Raw genomic sequence first — 23,075 nt, 5'->3', positions numbered from 1 at the left:
GGTCCTCTAACAGGAAAGATGAGAAGGATCTTCTCAAATGGACATGAAGTCAGAGAGCTGCTTGAGCGGGGGCAGTGGGGGCAGTTGCGCAGAGGGATGGTGAGTGTCAGGTGAGAAGCTGCAGCTGAGCCCAAGGCCAGAGGAGGGGCCCGGACTCCCGGCTCCACTTGGTGCCCTAAGTGGGGGCCGGAGCACAGTGGCCTGTCTGTCCTGGCTCAGGGGGGATGGCATCCAGAGTGACCTGTGGGGGGCTTGGCTATGTTACGAATGCTTGAAGGTCGCTGGGTCTCTGAGTGGTGTACTTCAGGTGTGAAGGGACGGGGTGGTGGGAGTGGGGTGCTTCAGAGCCAGAGGAAAGTCAGCTCGACTGTCCAAAAGAAAAGCCAATCTCAAAAATCTTGAGAATGCTTACAAAGCCCACAGAACTGATATTTCTGCAAATGCCTAAAGTAAGCGGTGCCTTGCTCTGGACTAGGAGTCGGCCTCCTGGTCCTCTCAAACCTCAGCACGGGAGCCGTAGCCAGATGTGGGGAAGGGAGTGCAGGGGAGAGTCCAGTGTGGGGTGCTTGCTCAGGCGCCTTTCACCACAGACAGGTGATGCTTGTCTGCGCTGTCCTCCCACCTCTCCCTGATTCGGATGGCCTTTCCCCAAGCCTGTGCTTCCCATGTGGCTTCAGGTTCCTTTAATCACAGCCTTCAAGGGCCTGGAATACCAGCTCACCCGCAGGTGCGAAGTGAGACAACTCACTCCATTTAACAGCTGCCTTGCCCTTCCCTTCCCTTCCTTTCCCTTGCTTGGGCAGCTAACTTCCATGGGGACCCCACCTCGTCTTTGTGGGAACGGCCAGGGTTTCTCTCCCCGGGCTCCTCCAGTCCTCCCAGCCCTGGTTTCCCACCACATCTTCCACCTCGGCAGCCACACTGCGCCCCGCACACGCTGGTTCCACTCTGCTTCCCACACTGCATACCTTCCCCATTCTTCCCAATCACAGTTCTCCCTTCACCCCAGCTGAATGGTAGCTGTCCTACAAGACCAGCTGCCCACCCCCATTTGTTCCTTGATGCCCCCTCTGACCACTGGAGGCCCCGCTGAGTTTTCTGAACTGTCCCCAGTACACACTGTGGCCCTCTGACTTCTGCCTGACTGTTTCCTGTGAACCAGTCCCGCCTCTTCCCCTGTATTCTGGGCTCTATGGGCAGAGTGTGCCTGCGTCCCTTCCGACTCTCCTCAGCACTGAGCCACGCCAGCCCAGTGGGTGCTGGGTGACTGCTTGGCCGTCTGGTGGTGTGTGAGCCCTAACAAGGTTGTGATATGCTGGGGGGTCATGGGGGGTGGTCAGCTAGAGGAGATGGGTGGGGCAGGGTTTCTTGTTCAGAGACAGGAAATCACTTGGGGGCAAGAAGAGAGCAATCATCTCCTTCAGGGTTAACCCAGAGCGTGTTCTGGATAGGGTGGGGCCAAGCCCCTCCCCTCCACCCCAGGTGCTGGTCCCCAGCCCCACCTGGCCCGCTGCTGCCCACTTCATAAAAGTGGCCCCCAGAAGCAGGAGGCAGCTGTGTGAGGAGGAGGAGGAGGAGGAAGATGAGCAGGGAGCATGGGCTGCAGCCGTCTGGGGCCCGAAAGGGCCGTCGCTCCAGAGACAAGAAGTCCCGGAAGCGGAGCCGGCGCAAAGAAACCTACTCGATATACATCTACAAGGTGCTGAAGCAGGTGAGACCTGGCGCCGGCGTGTGCGTGGTGGAACGTGCTGGCAGAGAGCCTTGGAGGGGGCGCTGGGCTGAGAGTCAGGACTCAGTTTAGCCCTGGCGCTGAGACAGTGGCCTTATGCACACCGTACCCCTCTCAAGGGGGTCGAACTTGATCTTGAAGGGCCCTACCCCTCTCAGTACCTGCCATGCACCTGTGATGTGCAGGGGATATTTAAACCTTGCTCCCCACCACAGTCCACGAAAGCTTACAGGGTGTTTGGACAGACGAGATGCTCAGGTGGCATGTTAGGTGGCACACAATCAAAAGACAGGGAAGGCCAGGGGAACATACTGGGCTGAAGGTGATCACTCAGGTGCCAAACATGTTATGGTGCAAACAAAAAGTTCCAGTGGGTGTCGGCAAGGGTGAGGCGTACTTTGTGTGAACTCAGTCTCGGGGAAGGCTGTGCAGACGAGTGGTCCTCAGTCTCTGAGGGGCTGGGGTCTGGTCTGCCTTACACAGGAGGAACCTGAGGCCCATGAAAGGTCACTGGCTTGACTGGTCACAGAACCTGAAAGCTGCTGAGGTCAGCCCCCTGCTCCCAGCTCTGGCCTAGCCCTACTTCCTGCTGGTCCCCTCCCCCCCAAACCCAAGGTGCCCTCTCTGTTCAGGCAGCCCACCCGTGCACCCATGAGGAGCACCAACCCTTGGGACTTGCTCACTGACAAATTTGGGGGGCACCAGTGGGCCCCCAGTAACCAGTGAGTGACCCCAGGCTGAGTCAGGGCCAGGAGGAGGCTGGGTGGCTCTGTTCCCTGCCCAGGTCTCTCCAATCTGCCTGAGATTCTCACCCCCACCCCCATTAGATGAGACCCCAGAGTTGCAGCCTGTCTCCAGTCTGAGTGCCGTGAACAGGTTCAGTGACAAGACAACCCTGGTCTCTGGAAATGGTGGGGCCGGGTGGCTAGGGGGGCAGAACCAGAGGACGGACCCAGTGTCCTGAAGAGAGAGGCAGCTTCGGGGGGAGTGGGTATTAGGGAGCCCTGCAGCTTAGCCTAACTTTGGGGCTCGAAACTGTGAGGGAAGGGTTGGGAAGGGCCAGCCTTGCCGAGGAGAGCTGCTGAGTGGGTTACCCATGCACCCTGCAGACCCCTTCAGTGGGGGAGCCGCTGCTTCACCCCACCGGCAGCCCCGAGGAGAACGGGATGGGATGCCGACACCTGGGCTCCAGGCTAAACCAGCCTCGTAGGGGCTCAGACTGCCTATTGTCAGTGGCGACCGGAGGCGTCCAGTTCTGGCTGCACTGGGGGTGTGATGGATGTCATTGGGGAACCACCTGTCCCCCACTTCATAAGAAACACTGTCCGCCCACTCACATTTTAGGAAGGTATCAGGTCCCCTTTACAAGAGATCACTTTGTTCAAAAGCTTGCGTGACAGAAGAGGAAACTGAGGCCAAGGAAAGGGCCTTTATTTGAGGTGACAGAGGAAGTCACGGCCCAGCCACAGAACCCGGGTCTCCTAACTCCCCTCGTCCGATGCTGACGTCAGGTCGCATGGGTGTGCTCTCTGGAGGGTAATTCGGGAACAGTCCACCAAGCTCAGTGCACACACCCTTTCCCCTGGCAGTCCCACGTCAAGGAATAACCTTCCTTTTGCTTGTACAAGTGTCCAAAGACGTATCCTTAGTATAACACAATCTGATGACGAGAAAAGAGCACCCCTAAATGTCCATTAGGAGAGGAATGATGGTACAAGCTACGATTCCTCCACATGCTGAAGCACTATGTAAATGCATTTGATGGAGAAAGCAAAACACTGTGTAACCAATTCCATTCCTCAGCTGACACGTGCTTGTACCAGAACTTGATAGTGTTACCTCTTGCAGTTAAGTGTTTTCTTTTTTAACTTGGAGACGGCAGTATAGAAACGAATCCCTATTTCCATGCCTCTTGGCCTCTGGGAAGAGGTGGGGAGGTGGCCTTACAGTCCTATGTCCCCAACCTGAGGCTGGGGCGTCAGGTCGAGCCTCCTCATTATCGTTCCTCTAGGTGCACCCTGACCTTGGCATCTCTTCCAAGGCCATGAGCATCATGAACTCGTTCGTGAACGACGTGTTTGAGCGGCTGGCCGGTGAGGCCGCCCGGCTGGCCCAGTACTCAGGCCGAACCACACTGACGTCCCGGGAAGTCCAGACAGCCGTGCGCCTGCTGCTGCCTGGGGAGCTGGCCAAGCACGCCGTGTCCGAGGGCACCAAGGCCGTCACCAAGTACACCAGTACCAAGTGACCCGGGGCCTAAGCTAAATAAAGGGTGAACTGCTCCCGTGCACTGTGGTGATTTCAAAAGTGGACATGTGAAGGTGAGGTGTGATTTGGGACAAGGGTATTGTCACTTTTAATGGCCACCGAGGTGGAATAATAGCTCATACTTTTTTTTAAAAACTGCTTATTGGGTGTATCCCATGAGCGCATGTGATAAATATTACGCAGTGGTGTCCAACCCACGGCCCATGGGCTGTGTGCGGCTCAGGATGGCTGTGAATGTGGCCCAACACAGAATCGTAAATTTACTTTAAACCTCATGAGATTTTTGTGTGATTACGTGTCACAATGTATTTAACATGTGGCCCGAGACAGCTCTTCTTCCAGTGTAGCCCAGAGACGCCAAAAGGCTGGACACCGAATCGGTGGTGAGCTGACATTGGACTTGGCCAGCTGCTCCCATCACGCCCTTTCTGGGCCTGAAATTCCTCCCGTGTCACTCCTTCAGACCGCATTTTATGACACCATTTCTGGCCAGGTCTCGTTTTTGTCCCTTGCTGGGCACAGGGGGCCACACAAGTGTATTCCTCACTGTACAAACGGAAGGCCCGAACCAGCTTCCGAATAGCCTGCCTGGGTCTGTGAGATGTTTACATTCTCCCCTCACATCTTCCTCCCCTTTGTTTCAGAATGGATTGCTGGGAAGGTTTTTGAGACTCCTGCCTTTTCCCCCCAATTTTATTTCAAAAAATCTCAAGCCCACAGAAAAATTGCAAGAAAGTACGACGGCCATGTATATATGTCCCTCCCCCAGGCTCGCCGCTTGACATTTGACCCCACATGCCTTTTCTCTCTCATTCAGCCTCTGCTCCAGCTTGTGGGCATGTGACCCATAGATGCTCTCCCCAGCGTGGAGGCATGGGGCAGAGGGGCAGGCGTCAGCGACCAAGTCCCAAATCCACTACATTCTCCTCGTGACTGTATAGACTCAGCCAGTCACCTTCAACTCCAGGTGCGGAAGAGACTCTCTGTGAGAGTCTCTTTTTTGGCTGTTACCAAAAAGCGCCCTTCCCGCTCATTTTCTCTTATAAAGAGCCCCACGTGGCAGTGAAGATGAGAACCAATTATGCACGCTTGGGTCTCCCAGCTGGAAGCGGGGTCAGGCCCAGATCTGGCCACTGAGCCTCAGCTCTTCCAGACTCCCGGTGGGTTTCCTACCTTCCTGCCCGAAGTGCCGTTCAGACATGAGCAGTGTGTGCGTGGCCGGGAGCCTCTTAGGAATGCAGAATCTCGGGCCCGCCTCCAACTGTGGAATCGGAACCCGAATGTTTGACAAGATCCTCGGGTAACTCACATGCACACTAACGCCTGAGAACTCATCTCTGGCTCCTCCTGCTGTCACCTCCCCTGTCCCCTTTCCTTTGCCCAGTGCCTTAGGTGTGTATATAAGGCCCTACATAGCATTGAGCCAAACAGGCTGCCACCAGCTGACCGGAGTCAGGAGAAAACCTTTATCTATTTTCCGGCAGTCACAGAGCAGAGCCAATGGGGCTGGGTCTGCATTAAGGAATATGGGGTTCCTCCAGCGGAGAAGTGCGTTGCAACAATACCTTTAAAAAGAGAAACATTCACCAGAGCCTTGCTGTTAAGGGTGACTTTTCCAGTAGGGACCGTTCTTTTAGTTGATCCGCACAAGAAAAGCTGCCCCCACACTCTGCCTTAACTTTCCCAGGCTTGCTATGAGGGAGCCGGCCCTCCCTTCCGGGCTCTGCCTCCAGAACGTCCCCTGAGACGGGTCCCCAATCACTCCCCTCACAGCTTTAGAACATTGGGACAATGGGACAGAACCCTAAAAACTGGGCTGTGTGGGGGGTGGAGTCAGCATGGAACCACAGAGGTTCTGGGGATTCCGCCACCAGCTTACCCAGGACAGCGTGGGGAGTGGGCACCATGTCTGAGGGGTGAGTGGGGCTGGCGTGGAGCCCCCAGGACGGGGACAGCAAAGGGCGAGCTGCCTCCTGCTCAAGATCCTCTCGGGCAGGGGCCTTGGGTCGGGGTCCGAGCTAGGCCAGCCTGGCTGCAGCATTTCTCACAGCACCCCCGGCTGCCCCAGCCTGTGGTCAGCTTTCACTGTTCAGGCTTCCCCTGGACTATGAAATCCAGAACTGGGGCTCTGCTCTGGGGAAAGGACCTTGCACCCCACCTGCCGCCCACCATCCTAGACCACTGCAGCATCCCTGGGCTGCATCCTCACCCTGGAGGGACCGGCTTCCTGCCGACTCGGAGGGGCCTCTTCCCTATAGGGAGCCCCTAAGAGCCGTGGCCATTCTTCACTCCTCTGGAGACCCCAATCTCACACCCTGAGCCTACCCCCCGGAAAGGAGCCCTCACCACACTGAGCGCCACATTAACATCACACCTTCTGGAACCCGAGTTCACACTCCTTAAAAGGCCCAGCAGCACCGCCCCCCCCCCCCAACATTCCCATGCCTCTGCTGTGCACAATGCCCCAGTGCATGCTGCCTCCTCTCCAGAGCATACCAACGCCTCTGGGACTCCTCCCACGTGACCCTGCAAGAGCTGCTGGACCAGGAGCAGCCCCTGCTCCAACTGGCGGCCAGCCGCGAGCGGCAGTCTTTCCAGTACCGGCTCTCGTTGCTCTACTTGTACTACCTGGCGCTTATGCGCCGGTTCGACACCCTTTACGACCAGATGGTGCAGCCGCAAAAGCGGCGGCTGCTGCGGCGCCTGCTGGACAGCGTGGCGGGCCGCGTGCTGGAGCTCAAGGACGAGATGGTGCGTGTAGACCTGTGCGAGTGCCACCACCTGGATCGCTTGCTGCAGGACCTCCAGCTCACCCCGGTGCGGTGCGAGGCGGTGTGCCTCTACGCCCACAAGGAGGGTGTGGGTGGGGCTGGCTTTGATCGCCCTGGGACGTCTGCGAGGGAGGGAGGCCAAGGGAGGGATGGGGTTTGGTCTCAGGAGAGGGGCTTCAGGAGCAGGGAGATGGGGGTGGGGATGCATGTAAGTAGTTGGCGGGGGTTGGCTAGAGAGTCAGGCTGAATGTCCCACGTGGCTGGGAAGACCCCAGCTGTGAGGGATTGGGAAGAGTCCTGTACAGGCTTGCTCCTCGAAGTGTGGTCTGGGGACCAAAGCATCGCCATCACCTAGGAGCTTGTTAGAAATGCAGAATCTCTGGCCACACCCCAAATCTACTATCTGCACCTGCGGTTTAACAAGACCTTCAGGTGATCTGAATGTACCAGCAAGTTCAAGAGCACGGAGCTCCTGCACTGGCCTCCCATGGGCCCCAAGGGTGTGGTTCACAGCTCCATGTCCAAGGCAGTCTCACAGTTCCGGGGGCCACCTACATCAGACTTAGTTGTGGGCTTGACAAACAGGTTTCCCAGGCCTTGCTGTTCTGATGTGGTTATCTGGGGAAGGCCTGGGAGTCCGCATTTTAAGAGCTTCCCAGTTGATTCTGGCTCACAGCCAGCTTTGGGGCCACTGCCCGTTAGCTGTCATCATCCTCTAGGACTCAACTCTGGCCACACAGTCAAAGCAGGAGACAGAGGGATGACAAATCTCCCCCTGCGGGGCTCTAGGCTGGAAGAAAACAGTACTGGGGTCTGTGTGAGCAGCTGGAAATAGTAATGGATCGGCCAAATAGTCTCCATTTCCTGACCCTCCATCCCCCATATTGCCCCAAAGGCAGAGCTGGAGGTTCCGATCCCCAAATACTTCCAGCAGGAGCAGTTCAGCATTCTGCACGAGCGGGGGCTGTTACTGGACGAGATCCTGCACAGGACGGAGCCAGTGACCTTTCAGGCGGCAAGTCATGGGGACACCCTCCTAGATTCCTCCCATAGCCCTGCCCCCAGAACGGAGATGCCAGCCTGCCCTGCACCCACCTGAGAGTCCTCTTCGAGTGACCCCTGGCCTCCTTCAAGGCTGCTCTTGTGTCCTAGTAACCTTCCACCTCCGAGACAGAGGGGCAAGACGAGAGCACCTAGATACCCTGGGAGGAGCATGCCCCCAGAGTATCCTTCAGTGTCTGATTTCCCAGCTGCCCACCTGATGCAAGCCCGTCCTCATTCTCTGCTCTGGCCAGAGCATTCCAGAAATGTCCCGGACTGAAGCCATAATCCTGCTGCAAACAGCCGAGCGGGCCAGGCAAGGCCGGATCCGAGCCAACTTCATTCGAGAGATTCGGAGAGAGGAGGAGCGGGATCGGAAGATGAAGGAGAGCGGACGGCCCAAGTTCAATCAGGACCAAGCAGCTATCACCATTCAGAAGGTATCTCCCCAGAGTCCAGGAAGAAGGGCAAGGTAGCCACCTCCTCCAGAAAGCCCGCCTGGCTTAGCAACGGATGACAGAGGTGCAGGTGCTTGGATTCTGTGGCCACAAAACTAGATCCTAAACGAGGGACTTTTATAAGTCAACAGTCACATATCTTACTTGTTTATTATTTATTCTATTGTACCTCTTTGTCCCCAGAAGGAACGGAAGTGGGATGGTACGAAAGGCCTAGAAACAAAAGGACCATTACAGTTAGGGGAGAAGGATCAGGGTGAGGTAGCAGAGCAGAGTAGATGGTCATTTCAGAGTCTCTTCCGAAACACGTCACTCAAACGCGCCCTGAGCCTCCTGGCAGCTGAGGCGAAGGGAAGCACTATGGAGAGAACTGACGTGACCCAGGCGTCCTCAAGGTCTGTGCCCTCTGCAGTCACCCTCTGCTTTGACACGGGACTAACGTGGTCATACCCCCATGCTGCTCACTGCAGAGCCCCCAGCCCCGTCCCCAGCTGCCCCTGGGCCATCTCCCTGTTCTGGCAGCCACTCCACACCTCCCAGCCCCTGCTGTCCCCTCAGTGTGTGGGCCTGCCTCGCTGTCATCACAAGGCTGGATGGTAGTGGTACCAGCCCAACAACACTGGAGGGGCCCTGGGGAAATTTCAGCACAGAAGGGGGCCACAGACCAGAGTTCAAGTTCCGCCACCTCCAAGCAGCATTTGCCGCTGTCACATCTCAGAATTCCCACCCTACTTGGTGTAAACACTCCATTCCCGAGTTCAGAGTTCAGAACCCTGCTCCGTCACAGGACCTACTTGCCACCTTTTCTTTCCAGAAGCAGGCCCAGAGTGGCTGGCACGGGGCTGGGTTTGTCTCTCCTCCTCCCTCAAGTCCCAATGCCTCAGAAATGTCTGTCTGCCGTCCCCAGAGAGGAAGCTTAGAACCACTTTCTACCAAAACCCAAAGGCAAACTAACCAACTGACAAACATCACCCCTGAGAACAGATATCCTTTCCAGATGGAATAGATTTTGATTATTGATCAGTAGGCGGAGTGTCCCAATTGGAGCCCCTGCATTTGGGGGCCCGACCTGATGTCCAGCTGCCCCACAGAGGAGGAGGAGGCCCTCGCCTGCAGGGCTCAATAGAGTGAGCCTTCAGGGAGTAGGGTCGACCCCAAAGACAGAGCCCCACCTCCCCCTGGGAGCCAAAGCAAGTCATTTTGTCCTTGTCGCCAGATATCAAGGGTATAGAAACCCTGCCTCCAGCCGTTGAGTTCTCCAGTACGTACACTAATCCTAGACCGTTATTGTGGGCCTGGCCTTTGCTAGTCCCAGGAGCCGAGGCAGGAGCCTGCCCTGCTCCCTCTGCCCAGTGCCCCATCTCCACCCACTGGCACCGGGCTGTCCACAGGGTCTGAGAGCGGCTGGCAGGCTGGAAGAGGAGCCCTGGGAAACCTGGCCCTGGTTTCAGCTCTGCAGTGACAGGCTCTGGGCCTGGGAGAGACTGTGTCCCATCTCCAGCCTCAGTTTCCATGTGTGAAAAAATGTAGGCATTAATGAAGGGAGCTCCATAGTCCCTACAGCACTGGTGTATGTGCCTGGGTGGAATCGGGTGTTTATTTCGGACGCTATGGGTATTCTGAGACAGGACAGTGGCAAGTGCTTTTTGGAGGAGGTGGTACGTTGTGCCTCAAAAGATGCAGCAGATTCAAGGGTGGAGATGAGGAGGGGATTCCTGGGGGGCCTGGGGGCCTGAGAGAGCAAAGCCTTGGAACTAATGGCTTGGGGGCACCCCTGCCCCACTGTGACCTGGACTGTTCAGGTGCCTCCCCAGCTTGTCTCCCACGCCCCGCCCAAACCTCCCCTAGCACACCTTCTGGAGAGAGCGGCTGCTGCTCCATCCTGGGGCTGAGCCCTAGCACCACATCCCCAAACATATGCAGTGTGGGGAGTGTCTGGGCCCATGTGTCCCCCAGGTGTGGAAAGGTTACCTGCAGAGGAAACACACTCAGCAGGATCGGCAAAAGGAGATGGAATTCATTGGCATGGTGAGTCCTTCCCTGGCCACGGTGGGGGTGGGGGTGGGGGCCACAGGGATAGCCAGTGTAGGGGGTGCCTCCCCTTGCCTCCATGTCTCTGAGCCCCGGCCCCAGAGTGCGGCCCTGTACAGCCCTCAGTGCCCACAGTGTCCACCACTCAGGACTGTGCTGGGCGTGATGGAGGGTCCAGGCCAGCGCTGGGGACCCGAAGGATCCTTCAGGGTTTGGCCAAGAAAGAGGGAAGGACGGGAAAGCCAGGGCCCTTTCCACCCTCCCTCCCCTAGAGCCCTCAGAAGGTTCTCAATTGTGGGTGTGGGTTGAGGGATAGTAGCAGCGAGTACCCTGGACCCCGTGTCCGTGTGCCTGGCTGGAGGAGGGGCTGCCTGGCAGGGCCCAGCAGAGGGACGAGGCCACTGCCCAGCGGGAGAACCACAGGACTCAGCTGGGATGGGGCAAACCCCCCACACTGGAGCATTTTTAGGGTCATGGGCTCCCCACTTGATCTGGGGACCCCAGACTTGCTTCTCCTCTGCACACAGAGAGAAGGGCTAAGTGTGAACTACAGGAAGTGAGCGTGTGTGTGCACGAGGGCGTGTGTGGGAGGTGAGAGGGGCAGGCCCTTGGCTGTCAGCTCTGACGGTGAGCAGGCCCTCTTCCCTGAATGTGTCCTGCCTCTGTTCCCCGACGCTTCCTTCACCTAGCTGGTCTCCACTGACTGACCCCTGGGATGGGGCTTTGCAGTTGGCAGAGCCCACGGAGGTGGGGCAGAGAAAGGGGCCTGGGGGTGCAAGAGGGATTGGAGACAGGGCTGGGATGGCTGCTCTAGGAGGCTTGTGGCTTCAGAGGAGAGAGGGGCCAGGGTACTCCACATGGGAATGGAAGTCAGGGACTTGTTGGGGGGCTGATGAGCTGAGCCCCCAGGAGGCCCAGGGTCAGGCTTTAGTGGGGAGGGGGCAGGGGGGCAGGGCACGGCGGTGGGTGAGGAATGAGCGGGCCGCCCGGGCCCATCAGCAATGTGAGCTCAGCGTTTTCAGTAATTGTCTCTGCGCACAGTGATATTTAAAATACATTTGGGAGCCAATGAGGCGGGAAAGTGGCTGCGAGCGAGGCTGCCAAGGCGGGCGCTGGGTGGGGGTTTGGGTGGGGGCTGGGGCTGCAGGCTCGCAGGGGAGGGTGTGCTGGGAGAGCGGGCGGGGGGCCCACCCGGATGCATCTAGCAAACTCATTATCAGAGTAATTTACACAGACGAGTTTCGGCTCCAAACACAATTTCTCCTGATGCAGGTCTGCCCGCTGTTCCGTGTGGGTGTGCATGCGAGGCACATGTACAGGGGATGTGTGGGGGCAGGTGTGTGGACCTGAGGCCGGGTCCTCCCCACTCCCACTCCTGAGTCCCTCGGTCCCTTCCCCGTGTCCCCAGCTCCCGTTGCCCAACCAGGGGGAGGACTCGAGCGTCCTGTTCCAGGCCAGTGTCAGGGAGGATGCCAGGAGGCTCCGCCAGAAGGAGGAGGAGGAGGAGTTCCAGCTGGCTGTGGTGAAGACCCAGAGCTATCTCAGAGAGACCGAGGGGCCCTACATGAAGGAGAAAATTCAGGGGCAAATCCGACAGTGGTTTATTGAGTGCCAGTCAGTGTCCCCAGCCTCAGCCCCTGTCCCTCTTCACCCATGTCCCCACCCCTGTCTTGTCCTCTGGTCTAACCTGGGCTCTTTCCTCCATTCACTCACATGCTACCAACACGCTACTGACACATGGGCTTAAACTTGCCCCCCCCCACCTGCAGGACCATCTCCACACACAACTTTCTATTTCCCCAGATGGAAGAGAAAATGCCAGAATAAAATGGGGAAAGCATCCAGGAATGTCCCCTGAGTAATCTGTCCTTTCTATTCTGCAGCCCTCTGTTCCTTCCCGTTCTTTCTCAGTGTCCCTGGTCCTTTATCTTCCCCATCCTTCTCTCTATCCACTTATTCATCCATCCACCCCTCCACCTGCCCATCCATCCATCCATTCGTCCACCCACCTGTCCATCTCTCTGACCACCTTGTGTTCACTTAGTGACCTTACTGGCCGATTCCCCGATTATCCAGAAGAGTCTTTAGGTGGATCCCACCTGATCTTCTCAGACAAGACTCCAGACGAGGTACCCTGGAGCCAGGGGGCAGGAGGCCTTCAGTGGACCTGGGGTTACAGAGGGTACTGAGTGTCAGCTGGGTGTGGCACTGGGGTGTGGAGCGAGGTCTACCTCAATGCAGGCAGAGGGCCGGAGGAGATATATGCAATTAGGAAGGCTTGGTGGGTGCAAGAGGACCCCTGGCTCCGGAGCAGGCAATCTGGGCCAGGGAGAGGAACTGTCTGCGGAGACTACTGCAGCTCCACAGCCCTGTGGGCCAGAGAGAGCGGCCGCTCTGGTCAGAACACTGGGCCACCTGGTGCCCCTCTTCCGGGGCCTCAGGGAAGTCTCCAAACTCTCAGCCATCTGGACCCCACAAATTCCTGTAGGCCTTGGGGGTCCTGGGTCTACCCCAGCCACGGGCCTGGGTTCTCTGGCTCCTGTAACATGCCCTTGGTCTTCTCTGAAACATCTTTCATCTTGATCACAGGTGAAAATGGAACTGGAGATGCAGGCCCAGGAGAGCAAAAGAAAGGACCAAGACCAAAAAAAGGAAAATGAGAAGAAGAAAGAAAAGAAAGAAAAGACCGGAAAAGGGGTAAGGCAGCTCCTGGACGTGTGGAGCCGGTGGGCAGGCGGCACAAAGCCTGAGGGGGTACCTGGTGAGAAGGCTGGGCTGGGTGAGAACGGGGGGGGGGGGGGGTCAGGGTCTGTGGAGGGTGAAGGCGAGGGGGTCAAGGTCAAAGGGTGTTTCTGTTCTAGGAAGCAGATACAATGCTGAAGGTGTTGCCATCCAGATCTATCCCCCTGATCAGTGCTGGGCATGAGGAGTATACAAGTAAGGGTGGGGTGGGGGGCCCGGGAAGATGTGCAGGCCTTGCAGGGCCTTGGAATGACCCTTGGTCCTGAGGAAAGTGGACATGTGCCATGTGGGTCGTGAGGTGGCCCTGTGTGTGGGGGGGCGGGGCCAAGGGGAGAATGCCAAAGCGTGTGTAGGCAGGGTGGGGTGTTATGGGTTTGGGTCTGAATCCTGCAATCACAGGCCTTAGGATCAGTCCTCTCTCTGGTCCGGGGAGAAGCAGTGCCCAGCTAATGGGGTGAAGCCAAGGTCAGGTTCCTGGCCCATGTGTGCATGTGTGTGAGAGACAGACAGACAGACAGGCGGAGAGAGAGAGAGACAGCAGAGAGAGGTGGACCAGCCTTGGTCCACGTGAGCATGTCTGCGGGTGTGTATGGGCGTGTGAGTACACCTGGGACTCTGACCTGCACCCCACCCACCTCCCCACGCTCAGATGTGTGGAAGAACCGGCATGATAATATATACCCCAATCAGAGTTTTGACCCCGAGGCCCTCCGGTTGGAGCAGAGGAAGGAAATGGAGCAGGAGATCCGGATACAGGTGGGCGAGCTGGCTCCGGGCCTCCCTGCAGACCCCCTCTCCCCACACAGCCTCCAGCTGCTTCAGGCTCTGTCCACTCTCACCTCACGCCCAGAGCCTGCTCATCCCATATAGCATGCTCCAGGCACTGCCTTCCCTGTAGAGTCCATCTTGGCCCATCTCCGTCCCCTCTATCCTCTGCCTCCCCAGGTCCCTCTTTCTCGCACTGAGCCTGGAGGTAAGGGAATGACGGGGGAGGGGCTCTGAGCCAGGGTCACACCCACCATCATCCTCACCAACACTTAAAAAGCTCCTTTGATGTGCCCTTGGGATATTAGATCATGTGATCTTCCCAATGACCTCTGATGTAAGCACCATGATTTTCCCAATGGTACTTGTGAAAAAGTGAGGCTGAGAGGTCACGGACACTTCAGGGTCACACAGCTGCTCCAGGGTGGGTCTGGGGTGTCAGCTGAAAGCCGACCCACTCCACCCCGGGGGGCATCTCCCTACATGGATGCCAGTTGAGAGCAGGGCTCTTGCATGAGCAGAATATTAGGGATTAGGATTAGGGTTGAGTGTGGACAGATGCAGGGACCAGGGACAAATGCCAAGGCCAAAGGTTCTGAAAGAACCAACATGGGAAGGTTGGTGGCCACCTGCTGCCTTCTCTGGGCTCACTGGCTCTGCTCTGAGGCTGCTGTCCTCCTTTCCAGCCTCACCCCAGCCCCCGGCAACCCCTGCACTCGCTCTGCTGTCTCTGCAGGTGGATGAGCTGATGCGTCAAGAGCTGAAGAGCCTGCGCCTGGCTGTGGACCGGGAGGAGGACAGACCCTTCAAGGCTCTGAAGGCAAGATAAGGAGCCTGACTGGGACTGCAGAGGGCCCACGGTGGGGGAGGCAAGGGATACAGGACAATTTCCTACGTGCTTGTTTCCAACCAGAAAAAAAATGAGAAGAAAGCTGGGAGGAAGAAGGAAAAAGATCTGACCCCAGACAGGTAGCAGACCCTCCCGTGGGTGGTGGAGCATGCCTGGCCCAGGACAGATCTGACAGCTGGTCCTGGTTCTGTTGCTGTGTGACCTCGGGAAAGTTACTTAACCTCTCTGACTCCCTGTCCTGATTAACCAAGCACCTCCCCGGCCAAGCTCACAAGACAGCTGTGACAGTCACGCAGAAGCATAAGAAAATGCTTTGGAATGATGATGTAGAATAAGATATAAGTGGAGTATCGTTCCAAACACTCCCTCCAACCTTTGCCTTAAGCAGCTTTGTCCCTTCCGAAGCCATCTCTCCCTGGACGTCCCACTCTGGGGCATCGAGGAATTTGTCAGTGGTCCCTTTTGACTCACTCCTCTAGAGAAGCCAGTTGTGAGCACGTCGACATAGCGACTTTAACGGCACCCCTCCCTGGCATGTATACCTGAAATTCGGTTTCTAGGAAGAGGGGGATGAGTCACCCAAACGACTGGGTTTCGGGTGGGTGGCAGAACTCCCTGCCGGGAGCAGACTGATAGGGGGAGCGTCACAGAGGGTGCCGGTCCTCCCCACACCCCCTCCATCACCCACATAGTGCCTGCTGTGGGTGAGCAGACGGTCCTCCGGGCCCGTGGGCTGGGGCCACAAACTCTGATGCTGGCTGTTATTGGCATTGTTGATATTGAGCACAGGATGTGGGGCAGGAGGGGGCCCCCTTAGCCCCTTTCCTTGTGCCTGCGACAACACCCCACTCACCTCTATCTCCATGTCCCTTCGTCCTCGGGGCCCTTGCTGTGCCATCCTCTGCCAGGTCCATGTCCTCTCTGTTTGAAGAGCTCGTTGTCTACGGCTTTCTGAAGAAGAGCGAGACAGTGGCACTGAAGGACTTTGTTGGTGAGACCCCTCCCTAGCACCTGCTCTCAGGCTGAGGGACAGTGCCCAGGGCCCCTGGCCTTGGCCTTCCTGGTGGCCGACTACTGCCCTCTGAAGTGAACCTCCCCCCAGGTGGTTCTCTCTTGGCCCTGCCCAAGGGGGTGCCACTCACCAGGGGGTCACCTGTCCCCCAGGTGACTACCTCTACCTTGGATCCACTCTGAGTTTGGCCAACAAGCTTCCCATGCCTTCCCTGTTTGACATTCGACAGAACGTGGCCTTGTACGGGGTCCTCCGGCTTGGTGAGAGGCCCCGGGGAGGGAGTAGCGTGGCTAAGGAGGGCCTGTCCAGCCTGCACCTCCAGTGCCCTGTGCCAGGGACCCGTGTTGGACTCCTTCCTCCAACCCTGCTCCTGCTGGAGGTCTCACCCAGCTGGGGTCACCCCTGAGGTCATGTGGGCTCTTGACCTGCTGAGGAGCCCACACTTCCAGCCCCTTCCTCAATCCCAGGTGACATCCCATGGTCTGTCCCATTCCCAGAAGACTGGAAGCGGTTGGTCCCACACCCTTTTGTTACCCCTTCTTAACGCAAGGGTGGAAACAGCAGGCATGGGAAACCGAAAGGACATTGGAAGGGGCAGAGGCTCCCTTCTGCCTCCCACATGTAGTCATCGAGGGGTAGTTAAGCCACTGGAAGTCCTCTAGGCGTCGCTCTCGACCTGCTGGCCTGGGAACTGACTGCTCAGGCCAGGGGGGGGTGGCAGTGCAGCCAGGACCTGAGCCTCACCCCGCCCAGCCCTGCACCCTTGATCTCACCTTACTCGATGTGCCACCCTGGGCCTGCTGACGGCCCACCGCCTGCCTCTGGCTCCTGTTTCCTCTCTCAGGCTCCCCAGATATACACTCCATGGCTCCCCTCATCCGCTCCATCCTCCTGGTGGGCCCCTCCGGCATGGGGAAGAAGATGCTGGTCAATGCCGTGTGCACAGAAACCGGCGCCAACCTGTTCGACCTGTCCCCTGCCAATCTGCAGGACAAATACCCTGGCAAGACCGGGGTGCAGATGATCGTGCACATCGTCTTTAAGGTTTGGCACTTCTGGCTCTCAGACTGTGACAACAGAGCAGGGTGGGCTTTACGCCCGGGAGGTCACCCAGCTGCCCAGCCGGCGTGACTGCAGGAGCTGGTGAGGCCCTCACCAAGCCCTGCTAGGAGCTCGCGGACACCTGAAGCCCCGGTAATGGGGGAGGTGTGGGGGCATGGAGGGAGAGGCGAGGCTTCCCATGTAGCTAGCCCCAGTCCCCAGGGAGGGTGGGGACTCTGCTCACACTGAGGTGTGATATGTGTGCAAAGGGCTGGTGAAGGGGCGGGGGAGGGGCCGGCAGGATGTGGGAAGTGATGGTGGGAGTGCCCAGGTCTCTGCTGCCCCAGTCTGGCCCTGACCTTGGGTTAGACCTGATGCGGAGGTGAGCCTTGCTGAGGGATATCTGACATCGAGTTTCCGTTCTCTGTCCTATCCAGGTGGCTCGGCTCCTGCAGCCCTCAGTGATCTGGATTGGGAATGCCGAGAAGAATTTCTATAAGAAGGTCCCAAAGGAAGAGGAGGAGGTGAGTGACCGTGGGCAGACAGCCTGAGCCCCTGGCAGGCCACTCCAAGCGTCACCCGCTGTGTGGCCTTGGACCAGTCCCCTGTCATCCTCCTGCCTTACCTCCTTATCCTTCAAGCAGGACCGACAGCCTCTCCCGTCTTCCTGTCAAGGTCCACATGAGTGTGGACAGGTACCCTGAGCACTTAGAAGCCTATATAGTAAGTCCCCCATCCCAACCACTCTACCCCTGTCTCCCCAGAGCAGATGGACCCAAAGCGAGTAAGGAAGGACCTCACCAAGGCCCTGCAGCTGCTGGGCCCCGGAGACCGCGTCATGCTGATAGGGACCACCAACCAGCCGCAGCTCGCTGAGATGAAGGGGCTGTGCCGGACCTACGAGCGCATTCTCTTCATGCCTCGGCCTGACTATGCCTCTCGCTATGGTGAGGCCTGGGGATACAGGGATGGGCCAGAGGAGGGGTCCAGGGACCAACCCTGCCAGAACCTCCCCACCCTTCTTGCCACCCCCCCACCCTGCTGCTGCTCCAGGCAGCTCCTCTGCAGCCAGGCCCTCTGGGAGGGCTGGCCGCTACACACACACAAGCAGGAGGGTCCGGCCTGGTTCTGTGGATGCGCGCAGGCCCCTTGAGTCCTCGTGTTGAGTGGGGAGGATAACCCCTACCTTCCTGAGTGGAGGGGCTCGCTCTCCAGAACACACAGCTCATTCTAGACGTAGGCGGAGGTGCCCACTGCTGCTCCCTGCCCTGTGTCCTCCCCCCTTGCCCGCAGTGCTCTGGAAGCACATGCTGGAAGCCCAGGGAGCCAAGGTGACCCAGAGCCTGGACCTCAGTGCCCTGGCCATGGTGTCCGATGGCTACACGCCCGGCCACATTCTCCAAGCCATCCGATGGGTGCTCACCGAGCGGAGGATTATGCAATTGTCCAAGCGACCCCTGGTGGCCTCAGAGTTCTTGGCTTACCTGGCACAGCTGGAGCCAGTGCACAGAGAGGAGGAAGAGTCCCTGAAGGTGAGACTGGGGGGAGAGAGGGGACAGAAGTCACAGGCATGTGGGTGGGACCGGCTCCCCTGATTTCCTAGTGGGGGCCTGAATGCACCACCTGTGGATTAGGAGCCCTTGGTTGGTTCTGCCACCAGCTGCCATTCACTTCCCCATCTCTGAGTCAGCAGCCACCCCCAGGGTGGCAGGATGGCGGTGGGAGCACGGGAGGGAGGGCCGCAGGGTGTGGGGAGCAAGGCTCGCCCCTGACAGGGGCTGACACTGTGGCCTGGAGCATCCAGTGGGAGCAATAGAAGCCATGGCTCTAGCAGGATGCCAGGCCCGGGAGCAGAGGAGAGATGGCTGCGTGGACACAGATCCGTAGAAATGGAAGGGGTGAGGTCAGGAAGCAGAACCGAGGGCCAGACCCAATGTACTTCCCCTCCCCCTCCTCCCTCCCTCTTCCTCTGATCCAGGACTGGTACTTCAGGACCCCGCTGGGCATGAGCAGGATGAAACTCGACAAGGACCAGGATGACAAGGGGGCCAAGCTGGCGAAGGACAAGAAACAACAGAAGTGACAGCTGAGGCTGGGTGCCCGAGGGGAGTGGTAGGCCTAGGCAGAGCCTCACGGGCAGAGGGGGCAGAGGCATAAACGCCCAGACACCTCGGGGACCAGCACTCTTTGTCCATCTCTGTGCTTCTGCTCCCTGCTCTGTGTCACCTGCCTCCACCTCGCACCCCACCTGGTCCAGGCCCTCTAATCCTGGATCCTTGTCCTCTGACCTCCACCCTGTCATTTTCCTGTCCTGGCTCCCCTCTCCTTCTTCTCCTCCAGGTATGGAGGGGAGGAAACGGGAAGGAAGGAGAGAGGGAGAAGGAAGGTATCGGGAAGTAGAGGAAAGGGGAAAAGCAGGGGTCTTGAAGTCTGGCCCCATGTGGTCTGACGTCCGGAGTGGGCTGCCCGGTCCTTTCCTGCCTCTGGACCTCAGTGTCCTCATCTGTGAAGTGAGGAGAAATCGGACCAGCTGATCTTTGAGGTCCCTTCTCCTCTAGGGGTGGATTATTCCTACCAGGTGTCTGGGAAGCCAGGGAGGTGGCAGGCTGGAGAGGAGAAAGAAAGGGGAGATGGAGGCATTTGTGGCTGCCAGTAGATCCAGTGCCTTTCCTGAGCCATCTTTATCTCTTCCCTCTGGACACCCCCTTCCCACCTGCCTGAGCTCTGCCTTTGACCCAGGGCCCGGCCCCAGGGGGCTGAGTGGAGCGCTGCTCCTTCCTGCTGGCAGAAGTCCATCTGTGGGTCCCCCTCGTCAGGTGGAAAAGAGCTGGGGGGGCGGAGTCTGGAAACTCTGGGCACCCCAGGGTTCTTCCGGGAGAAGCAATGTAAAGAGTATGTGAATAAAGGTCAAGGTGTATTTCGCAGACCGAAAAGGCAATGAGAGCCAGGCAAGGCGAGACTACCAGGACCATCGGGACCACCGAGTGGGCAGTGTGGCCCAAGGGCGGGTCTGAGTTTTCTTTCATTTTATCTTCCCAAATGAAAGTAATCTCATTATCCTAATATGCCTGAAGATAGAGAGGCCACAGAGATCCAGGGGTCACCCAGGGAGATGGGGGGTCAGGACTGGGATGGGATGAGGGTTAGCACCCAGGATGGGTGGAGGTTGGCACTAGGATGGGTGAGGGGTCAGCACCTAGGATGTGGGGGGGTCAGCACTAGGATGGGTGGGGGTCAGCACTAGGATGTGTGGGGGTGTTCTATTGCAGCCTTTGGGAGTGCTAGTCCCCTGGGTACAGTGTGTCTTCCTAAGAACCCCTGGAGGGATAACTCACAGAGGGGGGCCTTCTCTATAATTTGTCACTACTATGAACCCCTCCCTTAGATTTTGGAGGGTGGAGGTGTGGGGCTAATTGGTGACATTTGGGAGAAGAGGAAAAATCATGTGCACCCACCTGCCCTCTGCCTGGGATCAGAGCCTTGGCAGCTGGGGCCTCTTGGTGGAGCTGTGATAGATGAGGCAGAGGGAGAAACGGCAGCTGGAGAGCCCCGCCCCAGCCCTGCCAGCCTCTGCCCTGCAACAAGTCGTCACACCAGAGGCCAATCACTGCCCACCCCTGGGCTCTGTCTTCCTTTACCTGTGAAACTGCAGCTGATGCCACCATCTGGGTGGTCCCTTCGATCCTGCTGTGAACTCGGGGTTGGAGGGTCCCATCCTTGCTGGCTCTCCAGGGTCCTCCCAAGTTCCTGCTGCCAGCCTAAGCCTCATTCCCCTGGAATAATATTGAGGACAGTCGGGGCTATTTATGGCTTGGCTCCCCTGCCCCTCCTCCAGTGGACCTCGCCCTGCTTGGGCCCAGCACTGGCCTGCCCAGTGCCCTGAGTCCTGCTTCTCTGGCTCTCTCTTCTACAAACTGGCCATGCCTGGGAGAAGGGGCTCCCCTCCCCACTGGGGACACCATCTGTGGTGTTTCCCCACAGCCCCTGCCTGCCCCGCCTGGGAGCCCCCTCGGCCGTCGCCACTGCTGTGCCGTGACATGGCCCTGCAGAATGCCCTGTACACTGGAAACCTGGCCAGGCTGCTGGAGCTGTTCCCCCCCCACAGCACAGCCGACCTGCTGCTGGAGAGCCGGGCTGCGGAGCCTCGCTGGAGCAGCCACCAGAGGGGTGAGGACCAGGGGGGCCTGGGCTGGGCTGCCCACATTGGGCACAGAGGTACCAAGAGCTTGAGGAAAAGAAGCAGCCTCTGGCAGTTTCCCCCTCACCCCAAAGCTTGCCTAAACCTTGGCCCAGGAGTGAAGTCATGCGGAGCCCAGAATAGCTCCTGCTGAACCTCGTGGCCAGGCCAGGCTCAGCTCCGGCTCAGCTTGGGAACAGAGAGACCCTCTACCTCCCTCTGTCTGTTTCCCTTCTTTTTGTCTCCTTGCCTTCAGCCCCCAGCTCCTCTCCCCCCACACCCCTTCCCTCATGAGCTGGTCCCCTGAAGAGTGCAGGGGGCAGGAAGAGCCCCTGGGTCACAGACATGCCCTCTGTGCCAGGCTGGTGGAGAAGCCCAGCAGTGAGTCTGCAGAGGACCCGAAGTCTGGCCCAGGACCCATCGTCACCCGCACAGCCTCAGGACCTGCCCTGGCCTTCTGGCAGGCACTGCTGGCCGGGGATGTGGGCTCTGTGTCCCACATCCTTGCCGATTCCAGCACTGGCCTGACCCCAGACTCCATCTTTGACACGAGCGACCCAGAGCGATGGAGGGATTTCCGCTTCAACATTCGCGCTCTGAGTACGGGCTGGGGCTCTGGGGAGTCTGTGCAGGAGAGGAGAGGCTGGGAATGGAGCTCTGGTCTCCCTCTTCTCAGCCTCTGCCCCCTCCACCATTGCCTGGCAGCTCTTTGCTTCCTTCCAGGGTCTGAGGCCATGTCTTCTCTCCCACTAGGACTCTGGTCTCTGACGTATGAAGAGGAACTGACCACCCCACTGCACGTGGCAGCCAGCCGGGGCCATACGGAAGTCTTGCAGCTGCTGCTGAGGCGGCGGGCGAGGCCTGACCGTGCCCCCGGGGGCCGTACCGCCCTGCATGAGGCCTGTGCCTCAGGCCACACTGCCTGTGTCCATGTGCTGCTGGTGGCAGGAGCTGACCCCAACATCCCTGACCAGGATGGGAAGCTCCCTTTGCACCTCTGCCGGGGGGCTGGCACCCTCAAGTGAGTGACTCCTCATCCCAACCCCCTTTGCACTCTTGGGGGAGCCAAAGCAATGACCTCAGGGAAAATGGGGGAGCAAGCTTGTTAGGGGCTGGCAGGCTGGGTGGGCTGGATGGAGGAGTCAGGGCTCAGCTGGGGAGTCAGCAGGCAATAGCTCCCCGAACCATCCAACCACTGGTCCTGGGAAGTTTGGAAGGGCCTGGGCTTGGGACAGTTTCTGCTTCCCCAGAGGCGGTGGAGGGCTGCGGCAGGGGCCGACTGCATGGCCTGCGCTGGAGGGCTTGTCTGGGTTCATTCTGGGATCCATTCTGGACTGTAGACTTTTCACATTTAACCTGTGGAATCCCAAGTTTGTCCTGTGGTCCAGGGCTGTGGTAAGTACAGCAACTGAGGCATGGTCCTGCTCTTGGGGACCAACTGCCCAGGGGTCCAGGTGGGCTATAAGGACAGCGACTCCCACTGAGAGCCTGCTTTGGTCCCTGTGGGCAGGGTCTGGTTCTCAACTCTGGCATTTCCAGATTGGCAGGCAGCCTCCTTAAGGGGCTCAGGGATTGAGTTCCACTAACCAAACTCACAAGAAACTAATGGATATACCCAAACGGGACAACGTATTATTCACTGTAGGGAATATTCCAAATCTTATGTCCTATGTGTAGAGAACTTGGGAGGATGAGTCCCCACAGTTTTTTGATCAGCATGGAACCCCACAAAGGGAGCTTTGGCAAATCTATGACTCACCGCACCCACAGTGGAAGCCCTCTCTCTACTGACTCACAGCCGCCAAAGTTCGCATCTGGCCACCAAATGGGGCCTGACTTTGGATCCTTGGGCCCTTTTTTCATGGACCTTCTTCCACCTGTTAACCTTGTCAGCCTTCAGAGGAGTCCACGGACTTACCACATTGAAGACGCGTTCTGCACCAGCATGGCCCAGGAGAAATACAGTGAGAGCCACGTGGTCATTTAACATTTTCTAGTAGCCTTGCTGCAAAATGAAAAGAGACAGGCAGAGTTAATTTTTTAAACAGTGGTAAAATACACATTGCGTCAAATTTACCACCTTAACCATCTCTAAGTATAAAGTATATTCACATTGTGTAACTATCACTGTCCATCCAACTCCTGAACTTTATCTTTATTTATTATTTTATTGATTTTTAGATAGAGCGA

General features: G+C 58.0%; 3 protein-coding genes across 4 annotated transcripts in view; all 3 read left to right on the top strand.

Annotated features, from left to right (window-relative positions):
- Window positions 1-1,195: 1,195 nt before the first annotated feature.
- On the top strand, window positions 1,196-3,977 carry H2BK1 (H2B.K variant histone 1). The gene is made up of 3 exons (XM_024564506.3): window positions 1,196-1,304; window positions 1,452-1,711; window positions 3,741-3,977. The coding sequence occupies exons 2-3, from the start codon at window positions 1,583-1,585 to the stop codon at window positions 3,975-3,977; spliced, it is 366 nt and encodes a 121-aa protein (XP_024420274.2). The 5' UTR covers window positions 1,196-1,304; window positions 1,452-1,582.
- A 1,925-nt stretch (window positions 3,978-5,902) lies between these two features.
- Window positions 5,903-18,791, top strand: IQCA1L (IQ motif containing with AAA domain 1 like). The gene is made up of 19 exons (XM_024564455.2): window positions 5,903-5,913; window positions 6,487-6,814; window positions 7,664-7,783; window positions 8,064-8,249; window positions 10,224-10,295; window positions 11,707-11,912; window positions 12,343-12,427; window positions 12,888-12,995; window positions 13,160-13,235; window positions 13,690-13,796; window positions 14,542-14,625; window positions 14,719-14,774; window positions 15,564-15,646; window positions 15,820-15,927; window positions 16,512-16,711; window positions 17,146-17,232; window positions 17,478-17,655; window positions 18,002-18,240; window positions 18,687-18,791. Exons 1-19 carry the CDS (start codon window positions 5,903-5,905, stop codon window positions 18,789-18,791), a joined length of 2,439 nt encoding a protein of 812 aa, XP_024420223.2.
- Window positions 18,792-20,592: 1,801 nt separating this feature from the next.
- ASB10 (ankyrin repeat and SOCS box containing 10) overlaps window positions 20,593-23,075 on the top strand; it is a 37,474-nt gene continuing 34,991 nt past the window's right edge. The window contains exons 1-2 of one of the 2 annotated variants that reach the window (XM_024564556.3): window positions 20,593-20,875; window positions 21,639-21,906. In XM_024564556.3, the coding sequence (XP_024420324.2) occupies window positions 20,629-20,875; window positions 21,639-21,906 (515 nt within the window). In that variant the 5' untranslated portion in view covers window positions 20,593-20,628. Of the gene's footprint in view, window positions 20,876-21,083; window positions 21,486-21,638; window positions 21,907-23,075 lie in introns of those variants that run through there. The other variant, XM_045198782.3, reaches the window with a different exon arrangement.

This window comes from Desmodus rotundus, chromosome 6, assembly GCF_022682495.2.
Source record: "Desmodus rotundus isolate HL8 chromosome 6, HLdesRot8A.1, whole genome shotgun sequence".
Lineage (NCBI taxonomy): Eukaryota > Metazoa > Chordata > Mammalia > Chiroptera > Phyllostomidae > Desmodus > Desmodus rotundus.
The sequence above is the reverse complement of the archived record's forward strand: the minus strand, read 5'-3'. Positions and strand labels throughout refer to the sequence as shown.